Below are 17,217 nucleotides of genomic sequence, written 5' to 3'. Positions count from 1 at the left end.
AAAATTTCTGCCTATTTATTTGTTTGTTTGTTTGTTTATTTGTTTATTTGTCAAGAACTTATTAGGTAATTTATATAAGTATAAGCATGAATTGAATATATAAAATAGATACAAGTAGAGGAAACATTAGGACAGGGATGGTAGGCATGCTGGTGCTCTTATGCACACCCTTACAGACCTCTTAGGAATGGAGTGAGGTCTAAACAGTCTAGACAGTAGACAGTCTAGGTTAAAATTTTGGGTGACTTCTTATGCAACAACATCTCCACTGAGACTGATAATAATGAACCAAGGGCAGCCTTTGAAGTGACAATACATTTTTTCAAATGCTGTAGTTATTTAACTATTTGCTCCTGCTGACAAACTCTGTAAAGCATCTCTTTTGCATGTTCCAAACTGCAGAGAAAACCATGTTCTAACAAATACACCCAAATCTAGATTTGAAACAAGTACTGGATCTAACTCACCTGTGTTTTTCCACCAGTCTTCTCCTGAATAACAGTTGTAGAAATTGCACAGCTGACGGAAAAAGTCTTAAAAAATGAACTGAAGACATTGCATAGCCCAATTGCTATTAAATCCTGTACATGATAAATAAAAATAAACCTCCTGGTATTCAGATTACTGTGCTGTGAAATATAGGGACTACAAATATTTTCCACTAGAAAAAATAAGGATGACAAACTTCAGAATATCAATATATCCTTATCATTTATAACCAAAAGATGTTTTTGTTTTAGGGAGACGTTCAGTCATTACAGTTAATGTATCTCTTAAATCAACAGTCCTTTTTTGGAAAAATGGCTCCTACTGCTTTCTTGAATATGCTTAGGTTTGCACAATGCCTGCAGCTCTCAGAGGAGTCCACAGGAAGGATCAACAGCATCACAATGGTGACCATGACTTCAGCACCCAAAGTCCCATTCCTTTTTACATGCATGTAATATGTGTAATGCATGTTCAGAAGGAGGTGGGCTTTGATTGCCAAGTCTTATCTACAATTGTGATGCTGTTGACACACCACTGTGAGTGCCCCTGGAGGGACTTCTGCCTAATCATATTTAAAATGTGTACAATATAGTCCAGTCTTTCTCAACCTTGGCAAGTTTAAGATGTGCGGATTTCAATTCCCAGAATTCCCCAGTCAGCATGACCAAGAACTAGTTTTCTATAAATACCTCTGTTCTAATAGATAAAGCCATAATTTTAATGGGCAATTACTTTTTTTGTTGTTGTTTCTTTTTGGACTTGTAACTTTGATTTTATGTGTTGTGGTAGGCTTAAAGTCTTTCAGAACAGTTTAATTGCATTACTGATGTTGTCACACTTTTAATCTTGAGCACCCACAGGGACTTAATTTAACTTATCTAATTTAGGTCTGCCTGACTCCAAACAACTCTAGGTGGATTGTAATGTAGTAAATAGATTAGCATGCAATACAATTCAAAAGCAAACCAACAAAAAATAGATAGGAAAGCAGATAAAGCACAAGATGGCAAATCTAGCCCTGATGTGGGAAGAGCCAGGTCTTCAAAGCGCTCTGGGAAACTAATAGTGCGAGAGCCACTTGGATATCGGGGGGGGGGGGAAGCTTTATTCTGGGGGCAGGCCCCACAACAGAGGAGGCACACCTCTTGGATCCCAAAAGTTGACACTGTTTAATTGAAGGGACCCAAAGTATGCCAACCTTGTTAGTCTGTATTGGCTGGACACACATCACAGGAGATGATAGACATTCCTTCAAATTACAGGTCCTATGCCGCATAGTGCTTTATAGGTCAAAGCCAGCACCTTGAATCACAACCAGAAACATAGCGGATAATGCAGACTGGTCACTGCCCATGCTGCTGTATTTTAGACCAATTGAAGCTTCTGAGGATTGCTCCACATAAAGCACATTACGACAGACAAGTTGTGAAGTGATTAGGGCATGAATGACTGTCTGGAGTGTCTCCTGATCAAGAAAAGTGTGCAACTGGTATACCAGAGGAAGCTATGCAAAGGCTTTTGACTGATCAGTTAAGTTAGTGAAGAATTGCTTTGTTTTTCATATTTATCTCAATGTGTCCCAATGTATCTCTAATGTACTTAGAGACAAATAGTGATTACAGAGTTGCATGCCTTCCACAGACCCTGGAAATCTATGGAAAAGTATATTTAATTATAATTTCTTTATTCTCCCAGAATTCCATCAATTTCTTGAAGCTTCTGCCTTGCGATATATAACTATTACCTGAGTGTGTCTGATGTGATAGTTGTGAATACTTGCATACTTCTTTCCCACAAAAATGAGAAGGAAGTAGCTTACTATTGCCAGAGATGAAGCATGTAATATAATTTTGTCCAGTTTTGAGAAGACAGGTAAAGTAGGATTCAGAAACCTGAAACAAAAGAGATGCTTTAGCCCTGTGTAAAGAACATCCTTGAACACTTTGATTAGGATATACAAGCTATAGTTCTATTTATTTACTGATTTACTACCATCTCTTCTCTTTCAACCCACAATTTTGTGCACCAAGCAAGTAGTGCTAATAATAAATATGTGCTTGCTTGGATTTCAAACATTTAATTTATGTACTTATTGTTAGCTATCTTAGAAACTTTTTCTGAAAATTAGGACAAATAACCTTTATTAAAAGTTTAAACTGAGCAATGGACAATATTTTTTCCCCAGCAGAACATAGAAGGCTTGGGTAACCCTTTAAATTTAAATTTGATCTCCAAAGTGTGCTTTGGATAGTGAAGACACCACCACTCTGTACTCAACAAAGCAGTTGACTCTTTTCCAGAGGTCACACAACTGCCCTTCACAGCTGCCATGTAATCCTGGAAAGGAAAGAGGCATTTTAAGGATTTACACTGACATCCCCATGTCCTCCAAAGCAACATTCAAAGTTCAAATTTGACATTCCTTCTCCTAATTTCTTATTTCTAGTTTTCTTTGTATTTTACATATGAAATAAAATCATAATAAAAGGAAAAATTGACATTCTGCACAGTACTAAAGAGTCAATTTAGAGTCACCATTAACGGTGATATGAATGGCAAATAAATCTGATAAGTAAGATAAAATAATACATTATTTTTAGCTCATTTTAAGAAGTGTGCAGTAATTATAGCTCTTTATGAATACTGATGGTCCATACATGATACTGATGGCTAGAACAAAGAATCTTTACACCGTTCAGTAAATGTTAAATCCTGCCCCCATCAATACCTTACAGTATTCCCCATCAGGGAAATTACAGTATATAGAATATTTCAACACTGTTGGCTTGGCTAAATGCTGTTGGCCACAAATAGAGATGGCAGCATATATTTCAATGACAAAGTTAGCAACGTTGAAATATGTATGACATTAAGCTTTCAGGTTCATGCATTGGCAAATGTTTCACAGGAATTTCAAGCTGAGGTATTATTACTAAGTTCTTTACCCAATTCTTCAATTTCAACATTACTTCCTTTCCTTTTTCTTATGTCATTATTTTGATTTTTTAAATTTATTATTTGTTCTTCCTTTTCTCCCCCCTGCATATCTTACCCTGAAAGGGAATAGCATGGTAAGTACATATTTATACATGTATGAAAAATACATAGTATTAGATTTAGATTACATACTTGTGGGGAGTCATTGTAAAAACTCCTTCACTAGATTCAGCATGTAGATGAGTTTGGGTAGAAAGCATTGTAAATGCAATAATCTGTAAAAGGAAAACAATGCACTCTATATTATTTAAGATGAATATTATTTATTTAAATTTATTTCAATATTACATTTGTATACCCTCGAATTCAGTCTTGATTAATGGCAATTACAATGTCAATATCTACCTTGGCATTATGGACTAATAATTGTTCTGCTTTAGCCAGATATTGAAATAGATTCTAATAATATTCAGTGGTATAATGCCAAACACGGAAGACTTTTGATTAGTTAAACAGTAGGATATAATCACCAGTGCAACAATTAGTATCAGGAGTGGGGGGTGGAAAAGTTTCATGGTCAGAAAAGGATTTTCCCCCACTGATACTGAAACTTAAGGCAGAATGTTTAATGTTTAAATCTCCATTTCCCAAGAATGCATTTCTAAGGACAATAATAGACTATAACACTATTATATAAAATTGGGCTTTATCTGAATCGTAAACAAAATGTTCTTACTGACTCTGCAGTGAAGGCAAAGAAGGGATGGTATAGTGTCCCCTGAATTTGAGGTATGCAATAAAACAAATTCCTCTGTTTTTATCAGAGGACCTGAAATAAATTATAATAAGGGACAATGCTTCTTTCAGATGCTGTGTTTCCTTATTGTTCTTTGTGGAGAACCTAAGGCCAATATAATATAGCCAAAATAAAAGAGTAGCAAAATTCTTAAAATTCAGTTCTGTACTAAAGAAACACAATGTTTGAAGGAAACTGTTTCATGGAACACTCTATGACTTCAAGTCATTTATAAAACTGTGACTTTGGTAGCATAAAAGTAATTGTTGAAAAATGTCAGATATTTACCAAAACAAGCTCCATTGGAAACTCAACAGGATAGTGTTTATAAGTTATTTTAATACATTTGCCAACCCTCAGCAATAGTAAAGAAAGCAAAAACAGCAGGATACTAGTGGAATTTGCTTTAGGGAGACCCATGCAGTAGTATACCAAATTCTGAAAAAAAGAAAATGTCAGCAAAATGTTAATTTGCTGCTAATAGTATGAAGTAAATATCAATATAGTTTTTTAAATGACATAGTTTTTTGCTTCAGAAATAAATATAGTTGCCTATCTCACACACGACTCTGGGAGGCTTACAATTAAATCAATAATAATAATAATAATAATAATAATAATAATAATAATAATAATAATAATAATAATGCAAACAAGACTATTTTATTTTAAGAAGATACTTGGTTGATACCTAGGAGGCTGGCAGCAACCTGTATCAACCATTAGCATCAGTCAATGGTATTTATGATACAATTTGAAATGTTCAGTTGACTGAGTTTCATGTTTAATGAATAGAAGAAGAATACAAACAAGACAAATGTTAAAAACAATTAAGAACTAAAAACCATTTCATGGGTTCCATGCCACTCTTTAATCCCTGGGACAGATAGCAAAACTAGATCTTCAAGCCCTTCTAGAAGGTTCTTCTAGAGGTCAGTCTATCTTGGGGGTAATTATTTTCCCTAGGACATCAGAGAAGGCCCTCATCCTGGGTCCTACCATATGACACTATCCCTCGGATGCATACTACCCACAACTAGTTTCTTCTGCTGAGCCTAATGGGGCAAATCAATGCCACTCGGAAAAGGTGGTCCCTCAAATAACCTGATCCTGGTAATGAAGACCCTTATGCTATATTTCTTTTATATTCTTTTATATTATTTAAAAGTTAAGCCCCACCATGTTTAAAGGAGGTTGATTTATCTTCACTGTTTTAAGAAAGACAATGACATGTCATAAAGAAAATAATAATTCCTAAAAAACGGGGAAATTAAGTCCCTGGTGAGAATTAAGATTCCTCGTGTGTGTTGCGACCACTCATTATTATATCTTTACAAATGAAGGAATTTGATAAAACTTTCACTAGTATCTTTCACTCTTCGTGGGAAATACATTAATAATGACTTCTACTTCTCCCCATTCTTGTCAAGAAACAGGAAAGTGAAAAATAGTGGCTTTACTCACATAAAAAAATGACAATGGGCCTGAATGAAAATCAATTACAATTCCAAAGATGAAAGAGAACTGGGATATAATCACATGTAATGCTGCTGCTGTAAGGTAAGCATTCATGAGACTCTCTGAGACATATGTTGTGACAAATCCTAAGCCAATGATGCCCAAAAGGAGCTGGAAGGAACAAAAGAGATATTAAAATAGAAAAAAATGGGGTTTGAAAGAAAACATAAACCTCAATTTGCCACAATAGCTGCCCTATTTCTGTAGGAGTTCACTATTTTATACACTTGAAATTTAAAGAAGCTATGCTATTTTTCTAAAACCCAAGTGAATATTTTGCAAGGATAGAAGTATTGTCAAATGCTTCTGTCCTTGAAGGTTTCAAAATATTTCTAACAGGACTACCAGATTCTATAACAGCTTTGTTCCCTATGCTATCCGTCTGGAAAACTCACAAGATTAGTTTTTCTTACCAGGTACATGTATACATCCAAACTAGACTGTGTTGTTTCTCTGTGTATTATAATATATGTGGGTATATGCATAATTTTGTATTTATTTATTTATTTATTTTGTCATGTTTATGTAGTGTATACCAGAGGTGGTGACCCTTTGAGAGCTGTATGCAACAAAATTTCATTTTAATGTATGCAGATTAATGTACATTCAAAGTCAATAAAGACAATACTTAGACTTAGACAATAAAGTTAGTCTAAGTCTAAATCATCTGCTTTATGCCTCCAAATTAGTCAATGCTCTGAAATAAGCTGAAGTCAGGGGCCAGTAGCTCTTCCTGGCCCTCATTACCAAGAAATATAGAAACAAGATTGGTGAAATTTCACCAAAGAACAATTACCTTGCATGAAATCTTATGAGTTTTTATGTGAAATAATTGAAACCTTGCATAATTCTGCTGAACTCTTGAATGTTTTCAATGTCTTCAGGCAAAATATCAGCAGATTTTAGGAATCTTCTGAATTTCAGCTATTATGCAAGGTGAAATGTTTCTGGTTATCAGACAAGAGTTTGTTCTCTCCTCACATTCCTTAAGATCTAATTCTCTTTCCATGTTATTCTTAACCCTACTATAAAATACAGTGGACAAAGAATAAAAAATAAATTATATTTTAAAAACAGTAGAAAAATTGTATAAAGCCAAATAATTTACTTATTTTTTTCAGTACATCAGAGCCAAAAATAAAAATATTACTGAAAAGTATTGGTGCAGAATTAGTATAGAATTTTCATACATCAAAAAAAGAATAATGGAGTCTAAAAATATTAAGATTTTAGCAAGTCAGTTGTAGATTACTTTATTACACTCATCATACAATCCTATCATTATTCACTCAGAAGAAAAGTCTACTCAGCTAAGATTTAACTTTTATTCAACTTTTGCATTCAAATATGTATCATATTACATGTTACTGAATTTTTATTCTGTCTTTGAAAGTACTAAGAATTCCCACTCTCTGTGAGGTGAGATGGAGGGAACTTGTTAGGAACTTGTTATTACCCAACTGGTTGGTCAGGAAATATATAAACCAATATTGTGTGTTTGTAGCTAAAAGTATTGTGTAGCTTTAAAAACTGTGTTGCATCATCCTGCATCCTGATTGGCTGAGCTCTGTAGCCAATGTATTTAAGGAGAGCTGAATTATGGTTTGTGTGGACACTACACCATTTTACCTGTTGATATGCTGTAACTCTATATTTGATCTCTCTGCATGATCATTGCTTGATCATGGTTATTTATTGCTTCTCTAATATTTATTGACTGCTTTTATATTGAAATGTGTTCATGAATGAAACTAAAGAAGATCTGTTTTATTGTATTTTTCTACAACTGTTAAGAAGACTTTATATTGGAAAATATCCCTGGACTAATCTTTATCTAACTTTATATGTGTATGACTTGGAATGTTTTTGGACTATGATTTTGCTTTTCCCCTAAAAGTAAAATATTATCAAAACCCAGTTTGTATGTGAATTGTTATTATCCACGATCATTCTCAGTCGCTTTTGTAAACTCAAAGGGTAATCTGCTCAATAACCCACAACATCAGTTATTAGCCAAGAATATCCTTAATAGAACTTAAAAGTCAGCATTCTCCACTGGAATTCCCACCTCTATAGAATCAGTTACTCTCAGAAATCAGTGTCCTTGTCACTGTTATTCCGAAAACTCTTCAAGACCTGAGTGTTTATGCAGATATTTGGGGATTAAGGAGTAAACGGAGTATATATCTAGGATGTTTGAATGCACTGTTTGTTATTGCTTTATTGCTATTATTGACACACATACACATACACAATTATTAACTTGACTGAAGTGGTATTAAAGCACTTAGAATAAATAAATAAAAATATGGTAAGAAAAAGAAATGATAATTCAAGTGTGTTTCCTACCTGAATAATCCCAACTAAAAATGTAGTAGATGCAGTGAGACTTAATGCTTCCATATAATTCCGCATAAAATTTTCATCAGAAACATTGGACAAAGTGTTATTAATTGGAAACTTTATTCTGAAATTAAGACTGCTCTGAAAATTTGCTGCCATTGCATTCAGAATGCTGAAAGAACCTGTTGCCAAAAAGCAAAAATTCAAGATAAAAGCCAAAGCCAATATAAATTCAGCTACCATATTAATTGTCACAAGGTAATTCTCACCATTTCTCTAAAGAGCTTAAAGTATAAAATGCTTTCAGAATACCAGTTTGTAATATCTAATTTCTTTATTGTAAATTCTGTTCAATATCCCCAGTAAAACTGATATTTGTTTCTGCATATAATTACAGCAGCAAGGATAGTCTACACACAGTCCTGGAAAAGTGAAAAGATCCCAAAAGAGGAAGAAATAATTAATAAAATCCTGGACTGTGCGGAGATGGATAAATTAACGAAAGAAATAAAAGAAAAGGAAGATACAGAATATTATCAAGTATGGACTAAATGGTATGATTGGCTCGAGATAAGGGAAAGTAAATGTGAATAAATGATGGAGAAAAGAAGTTGACAAATGTGCAAAATATTGTAAATGAAGAAGATTAAAAATAAAGGGACGATAAAGATAATGATAATAAAGGATGGGAAAAATGGGGAATGTATATAGCAGTGATGACTAACCTTTTTTTCCTTGGGTGCCAAAAGCGCATGTGCATCAATAGCATGTGCATGCGCGTGCCCACACCCATAATGCAATGCCCCCCCCCACACTCTGCCCCCTGTGCATGTGCACGCAACCCCCCTGCACTGCCCTGCTCCCCCCTGCGCAGGCGCATGCGACCCCCCCCCCGTGCCCCATTTTGGGCCTAGCAGGCCTCCCTGAAGTCTCCAGAGGCCAGAAATGGCCCATTTCTAGACTTCCAGGAGGCCCATTTTTCACCCTCCCAGAGCCTCCGCGCCAGCCCTGTACTTACCTGTCATCCAAAACGGCTGTGTGGAGACTCCTGAGAGGGGAGGGGCGGCATGGGCATGCACACATGTCTCCCGCATGTGCAGCAGAGACCTGAAAATCAGCTGGCCAGTGGGAGGTGTGCACGCATGCGCGGTGGAACTGACCTAGGGCAACAGCTCGCGTGCCCACAGAAATGGCTCCGTGTGCCACAGGTGGCACGTGTGCCATAGGTTCGCCATCACGGGTATATAGTAGAAAGTAAGAGGAACGAAATTGATATGTAAAAAGAAACATATTATGTGTTTGTGTTTTGTATGTTGTGTTGTGTTGTTATGGTAAAACCAATAAAAAAATGAAAAAAAAAAAAGAATATCAGTTTGGTCTATGGTTAAGGCACCAGGGTAGAAACCAGGAAACTGATTTCTAGGGCCACATAATGCATGAAAACTGGCTGGGTAACTTTGGGGCAGTCACTCTCTCTCAGCTCAACTCAGCTCACGGGGTTATTGGGGCAAAATAGAAGGAGGAAGTACTATTGGTTATGTTTACTGTCTTAACTTATTTATAAAAAAATAATAAAGGCAGGATATAAACAAATCAACAAACTAATAGATATTTTCTGCATATTATTTCTTCTAATATTCTGATGTTGGAAGTTACATCACTGGGCACTCAACAACAGTGATGGTCCATAAATCACTACCAGAAAGATTCACCAGATTTTCAGGAACTCTGTGTTAACCCTTGCCAGCTGGCTAGAACCTGATCCTAACCTAAGCATACCCAAGCCCAACTCATGTTCAGCATTAGTCAACCATTGATGCTAAATAGTTCTTCTAAACTGGTATCGTATAACTTTCATTTCAATCAAGATATTTCAATCAATTGATTTATGGGGTTTAGAAATGAGTGACACCCAATTAGGTACCCCGCTTTTTACTACCTAGGCTCAAGACACAATCCTGGGCATCTAAAAGTCTGGTGGCTTTCATCAAAATAACAAAGTGATATGATGCTCTAATGCCACAAGCTGTGTAACTTTTCGATGTACATGTCGCAATACACCTATAAATGAGCAGTGCTTGTGTCATGATGGCATGACATTGGTTTCATCAGACTGACTAATTTGACATCTCTTCCTGCAGAAAGCACTGGAAACACTTTTGGCAATAAGGAGTATGAGACTATGATATCTTCTCAATCCTAACCTGTCTTGGTTTCTATAAAGTATCAAAACAATTGTTTAAACTGCTTTCATTTTCACAATTTGAAAAATGTTTTTGAGAGCACCTTTGGTGTCACTTACCATCCTGAGTTATTATTTGCTTGCAAAAGTGACATACAATTGGTTCATGGACATACAGAAATGATAATATAGCAATACAAGCATTGAAATTTAGAAAACTCGTAATAGGGAACAGATCTTTAAAAATGTCATTGACTGTGCATCTAGATAAGCTATGCTAAGTGGAACTGTGATAGCACATAAGCAATATGGAAACCATAAACAGGAAATAAACTGATGAATATTTAAAAATAGGATTTCATTGGCTAGAGATGCACTTCCCCTCAGGGCATGTAACTTGTCAAATGATGCCCTAAAACTGCAAATTGTTATTATATGACATACGGTACATAGAATAATTCAAATGATCATATTTAATTGGGGGTTACATTTTAGACTAAAAAATTCAGTATAACTTCAAAAAGTTTTTTTAACATAAAGAGATTGGGAAGATACACACAAAGGAATCGTAATGATAATTTTATTTGCTGAAAAAACTGAATTTCCATTCTCTTGAAGGAAAAAGTGTATACAGGATACTTTCGTTTAATAGGATGCCCCTGATCTTTTTCAATATTTATTTATGGCCCATGAAATGCCACTGGTCTATCAGAAAGAATTAATCATTTACAATTTGATTCATTATTAACAGTCTCCAATATCTAACAAATTAGCCGTATTTAGCTGTCAAGGGCTCAAGAAATTTGGAATTATAAAATCCCAGAATAAGAAAAGGCATAAAGAAGCCTTCTATAATTTACATTCATTATTTTATATCCCACCTTGTGGAATGTAGAGGACATATATATGGAGCTGAACTGGTTCAGCTCCATAGTTCATTTGCTAGAAAATATTGTAAGCTCATCCCATTCATCTCAATAAATCTTGTTAAAAAACTCTATCAGAAATGTGCCTAATGAACAATCACTTTTGGTTTTCAGATAGCTGCCAGAAAGACTGACAGGTCTATTAACTAAGGCACAGCAGAGTGGAAATGAGAGTAGAAGTGTGTATACAGTTTTCTTTTCTCTTCCAAAGTATAAGGGTTGAAGTTGGCAAAGCAAGAGTCAGTCATCTCCTAGGCTAGAGGATCATTATATAAACATTTCTCAGTTACCGAAGTCCAATAAATCAAGTATTCATTACCTTAGAAAGAACATAGGGAAAAGCCTAGAATTTGCAGCAAAATTATATACAAAGGTTCTGACTTCGTTGTACTGCAACAGTCAATCAACTGTTGTGTTTAAACTTCATTTTTGTTTTGGAAAACAGATGCTCATCTAGCCAAGTTATGTCTGAGAATCTTTTGCCAAATCAAGAGATGAATAAATAGTTAAGTATTTGGAGAGCTGTGATTTGCTGTTGCACTGTGCACTCAAGCCTGAAATAGAGGTGTTTTTAGAGCATGAAAATGGTAAGAGACCCACTTTTACCAGCAATTATGTCTGGATTTCAGAGAAAAGCCTTTACAATTTATTTTCTCACACAGAGTGATTACGAAGAGAGAAATCATTTATTTAACTTCCAAATTTTTACAGATAAACTCATCTATTTAAATTGAAACACGTGTAAAATACTGCTAAGACAAAAATGGAGAATTTACAAGAATCGTGATTTTTCTCATAAAACTAATCGATTGAATAGATAAATCAAACTTGATATAGTCGCTTTTAAAAATATTTAGTTTTCTTTAGCTTTGTGAATTATTTGATGACAGATAATAAAAATACGGTATTAACAGAAGACTTGGAGATAAATATGAAATAAAAGTCAAAGTTTGAAAGTATAAATGAACAAAAATAAGGTTTTTTAATGAGTCAGTATATCACTTCTAATGACAAATAACCGCATATACCTTTAAATGGAATGAACAGATAGCAATGGTACTTACCAATAGACAAATGTTGTGAAGTTCCAAATATAACATATATTAAAGAGCAGCAAAATGCAGAATAAAAGTTATTTATAACTGGAATTGGTAATCCGGTTAATGCTATTCCTGATAATCCTATAAGGAATGCATATTTTAAAATATACTCTCAAAACTGATACAAAGCAAACATTTCATTGCCCATTTGTAGTGAAGGAAAAGCCAACCTGCCCTATTTTATTATAACTTCTTATTCTAATAAATAATCTGTTATCCATTTGACTTTGCTGTAAAAATCTATAATTCTGGGGGACGGGAAGAAAGAGAAGAAGACAACTAGTGACAAGGACTGCATTACTGGAAGACCTGAAAGACTAGGCTGAGGACAAATAATGGTAATTAAGAATCCATTCCAACTTGATGGCTCATGATGAGTCAATCAATCTTCATATGGCACTGTTTTCTGGGAAAAACAGAAAGCATCTACTACTGGTATGATGTATCTAAGTAAAAAGCCTGCTTTTTCCCCCTCTTCTAAATCTCTCTGGATGTTGCCTATATCTTTCCTTCTAAGCATCTTGCTAATGACACATAAAGGGAGATCTAAGCAGCCCAATTATTGTATTTTCTTATGTTCTTCCAGTACTGGGCAAGGGGCAAAACTCTGGCAGATGAGTGATGAATACCAGAGGTGGGGCTGGATTGGAGCGAGTTTTTAATTATTTTTCTTTTCTTGATTATTTGCAAGCCTGGAATAGCTCAGAATGATTGGCTAACTGAAGGAGCACTTTGGATACAGATAAGATTTAGACTCAGATATTCACTTAATCATGGAAACCCATTAGTGGCCTTGGATACATCAATGTCTAGGAGAATAAAATAGGCAAACCCTTGACTGGAAAAAGGGTAGAATGTAAACATGTTAAATGTAATAAAATGTGTGTTAGTGCTATCACTACTACTACTATTACTACCTGTTCTACTAGACAAATGTATGAAGTATGGTCCTGAAATAATATTTTATATGTAGGCAGTTGTTGGAGAAAAGAGGGACAAGGGAATGGTGGTTCCATGCCCACTGTTAACTCAAGATAATTGGAAGGCAGCAATTTTTATTTCCATTAGAACTAGAATTAAGAACCAATCATATTTCTGGTGACCATGCCAGAAACATAGATGATCTTAAGATGAAAAGTACAATTAATGGGTCCAAACTATATTCTTCTTGCTGCTATATCTGGAATACAGCAGACAAAGAAGAATTCTTTTTTCTGTGGTACAGATTCTAATGCATCATAGGCTACATAGAGATGTTATTTAATAATATATGACCAAGTCTTGAAGCATGTAATGGGAGTCAATTTTTATGGGCAATTTATAAAGAACATTAATTTTCGAATCAGAAATGATTTTGTTTATATTACTACTTCATTTTAACAGATGTTGAAATCCATTAAATTAGTTCTTGTTTCATTACTTCAGGTACAAAAAATCCTTTGTTTTATAAGTTAGAATACGGGTAGATGTAATCATTAGGAATTGAACTTAGGTGAAGATGCCTTTCCCTTTACAAATTCATAGAGTTTTTCCTTTTTAAACTCAGGTAGTCCTCAACTTACAACAGTTCATTTAGTGACAGTTCAAAGTTACAAAGGCACTAAAAAAAGTGACTTATGATCGTTTTTCACATACTGTTTTTCACTTACGACCACCCCGTGGTCACATGATCAAAATTCAGATGCTTGGCAACTGACTTATATTTATGATGGCTGCTTACCTTTTGAGACCCTTTGATAAGCAAAGTTGATGGGGAAGCAAGATTCACTTTATAACATATTACTAACTTAACTGCAGTGATTCATTCAACAACTATTTTTAGAAAGTTCGTAAAATGGAGCAAAATTCACTTAACAACTGTCTCGCTCAACAACAGAAATTTTGGGCTCAATTGTGGTCATAAGTCGAGGACTATCTGTACTAGAGGCTGTTTTTCTTATCTGAGTCCAAACCCCATATGCTTCTATTTACTATAGAGTAGTAAAGGGAGCTTCAGCCTAGGACAGTAATGGCAAACCCTTTTACCATCACGTGCCAGGAGGGGGCCAGCGGGAGGATTGCGTGTGCACGTGCCCACACCCATAATTCTATGCACCCCACCCCTGCGCATGTGACCCCTCTCCCCCCGCTCCTGGCACGCAATGACCTGGTAGGCCCGTTTTTCTTTCTCATCTGGTTCCAGGGCCACTCTAGGAATCTGGGGAGGACGAAAACGGCCTTCCCCACCCCCCTGGAGGTCCTCCGGAGGCCAAAAACAGCCCATTTGACAACTTCTGGTGGGACCGGAAGTTGTTAAGTGGGTTGTTTTTGGCCTCCGGAGGACCTCCAGAGGGGTGGGGAAGGCTGTTTTAGCCCTCCCCAGATCCTAGAGAGGCCCTGGAGCCAGGTGAGAAAGAAAATCGGGCCTTCCCCACCCCTCCAGGCCCTCCGGAGGCAGGAAACAGCTTGTTTCCTACTTCTGGTGGGCCCAGAAGACCTGAAAATCAGCTGGCCAACACGCACATGCGTGCCAGAGCTGAGCTTGTGTGCCCACTGATATGGCTATGCGTGCCAGCTGTGGCACGTGTGCCATTGGCTCGCCATCATGGGCCTAGGATATATGCCATATGTGGAAAAGACTGGAAAATTATCCACTTGAAAGCTTTTAAATAGAAGATGAGAAATGGACTAACTTACCTTGGAAAACCTGCACCATCCCTACATTTATGCCAGCGTGTAAGTCTCTTAGAATCCATTCAGTAATGCGATAATTATAAAGCCAGTTTAAAATAGGAAACATCTTGAGTATGAAATTCTTGAACCGTGCATATGAGAATCTGAAATAAGATTGTATAGAAAGCCAATATTTTATCTTGATAAAAAAGGCGCAGTTGTTTCTATGATACATAGTGATCTTTAAACCAATACTATACTCTTGTCAATCATCAGCCCTTTATGTTTTTGTTAAATAATAGCCAAATGTATAATTCAGATTAAAATCCTATATACACTTCCCTCAAAGTGAGACCTGTTAAACATAATGGAAACCAATTTCTGAGCAAAGTCATATGGGATTGTGCCAAATGGGAATAATTTTAAAATGACATACTTGTATTCCATTCTAGTTATATTTTATTATGTCTTATTATTTTGACACTGCTTTTCTGCTAAAATTTAGTTTTTGTAAATCATGAACTATAAACTATACTATCATAGCCAACATTAATTCAATTTAAGATTAATTCTTCAAAGACTTCTGAACATGTATCTTCTAAATCAATCTTTCTAAATGTAATAAATCCTAACAAATCTTGTTCTTTTATAATGTTTTTATGTTCTCCTAAGCAGGAATTCTTCAGTCTCTATGGTGTATGAGAGAAAAAAATAAAGTGTTTATAGAACCAATAGGGACACACACACACACACACACACACACACACACACACACACTGCCTTTTTCCAGTTCTCAACACCAATCAGACAACTCAGACTTGTGGGCTACAAGTTGCAGCAGTCGTAATTCGAGGACTACCTGTACAGATTCAGTATTTACATTCACCAAGATCATTGCAGACACTGAAGCCAATTACTCAGATTGAGAATGAAGTGCAACTTTGCAACTGCACAGCCCAAGGGACGGCTACACCTGTCCTACAGGTGCCACTGCAGCCAGGGCAAGATTGGAGCTTACACTTCCCCATGTACTTGTTCTCTCTGCCACTGCTGCACCTCCTCCTTGCTACTAGTCGTAGCTCCCTGGGTACTATTGTAGGGACTAGAGATTTTTATTTCAGTGTATGGAAAGACTTCCAATGCTGTGGCCTCCAGGTGAATGAACCTGTCCTAATGTGGCATTTGTAAGAATTGAGTTCTAGATCCCTGGTGTAGATACTCCTTCAAGGCAAGTAAGCACTTTATGTTCCCAAACTGGGCCTGAGCTTGGTGAGATCTAATAATCTACATTAATCAGAACAATTTGAACTGGAAAACCACATATTCCCAAGCATCATACCCAGGTACATCTTGGAAGCATGCCAGCAATTGTCCAATAGAGAATCATTTTAGGGATTAACAACAGATTTTGCAGTAAGCAACTGCAAATTCTGCCTTATTCAATGTTGCTAACAAAAGGGTAAAACTCTGACATTGTGATATGTCAGCAATGGTACTCTGATGTGAAGCTATATCACTATCTAATCCATTTTAAATTGGAATTAGGTTCTTCCACGTATTTTCCACTGTTGCCACTCTTCTCTTCATTACTGCATTTTTATTACATCTGATTTATTGAGCCACTGGGGCTAATTTAGCTCTACATAAAAGAGAAGAAACTGTGCACAGGTGAAGTCTGTAAACAATGATAAGCGTTTCTAATATCAAAAGAAAATTGGGGTTTACAGTTTGACCTAGAAACATAACAAAGCAGTCAAATATGGAGAGGAATAAACTTCCTCACTAATCTTACCTGCATTGGATCTTTCGTCCACGTTTAGGGCTTTCAGATTCCTTGTTGAACTGGGAATACCTGTTTTGATCATGCTCCTGTTCAAATTCTTCTTCATTGTACACCTTTCTATTGATGTTATATATCACCCTTAGTGGCACTCTCTCATTGATAGTATTTATATCTGGCTCCATTTCATTATATTGATCCTGACATTTTAAAAATAAATCTATTAAATTGGGAGAACATTTTATTTTGTGTCTCTTTGTTTCCTGGTTCACAATACTTCTGAAACTCAAAGGCTCATGTTCAAACAGAATGAGGCTGGTTCTTATCAATTAGCCTCATTGTAACTATGTAATAATGTCTGTTTTCAGAATAGGAAAACATTCAGTAAAGAAAAAAATCACTGGTGAAGTCTCAGACACAATTTAAAACAAAGGATTCACCACTGGAACTCTCTTATCTTTTATGCTTTTTCTTATTTTTCTTATTTATTTAAT

At 35.8% G+C, this 17,217-nt stretch overlaps 1 protein-coding gene across 1 annotated transcript in view; it reads right to left on the bottom strand.

Annotated features, from left to right (window-relative positions):
* SLC26A8 (solute carrier family 26 member 8) overlaps positions 1 to 16,917 on the bottom strand; it is a 42,678-nt gene extending 25,761 nt beyond the window's left edge. Inside the window, exons 1-9 of the mRNA XM_070939544.1 lie at positions 16,736 to 16,917; positions 14,968 to 15,107; positions 12,256 to 12,372; positions 8,090 to 8,265; positions 5,687 to 5,851; positions 4,511 to 4,660; positions 3,619 to 3,701; positions 2,234 to 2,381; positions 468 to 581 (exon numbers count right to left, since the gene is read on the bottom strand). Coding sequence (XP_070795645.1) covers positions 468 to 581; positions 2,234 to 2,381; positions 3,619 to 3,701; positions 4,511 to 4,660; positions 5,687 to 5,851; positions 8,090 to 8,265; positions 12,256 to 12,372; positions 14,968 to 15,107; positions 16,736 to 16,908 — 1,266 coding nt within the window. The 5' untranslated portion in view covers positions 16,909 to 16,917. The remainder of the gene's footprint in view (positions 1 to 467; positions 582 to 2,233; positions 2,382 to 3,618; positions 3,702 to 4,510; positions 4,661 to 5,686; positions 5,852 to 8,089; positions 8,266 to 12,255; positions 12,373 to 14,967; positions 15,108 to 16,735) is intronic.
* Positions 16,918 to 17,217: the final 300 nt, after the last annotated feature.

This window comes from Pituophis catenifer, unplaced genomic scaffold (genome assembly GCF_029215685.1).
Source record: "Pituophis catenifer annectens isolate HBS135680 unplaced genomic scaffold, rPitCat1.0.hap2 SCAF_3, whole genome shotgun sequence".
In the NCBI taxonomy this organism is placed as follows: Eukaryota; Metazoa; Chordata; class Lepidosauria; order Squamata; family Colubridae; genus Pituophis; species Pituophis catenifer.
This window is presented reverse-complemented; position numbering and strand designations above follow the sequence as displayed.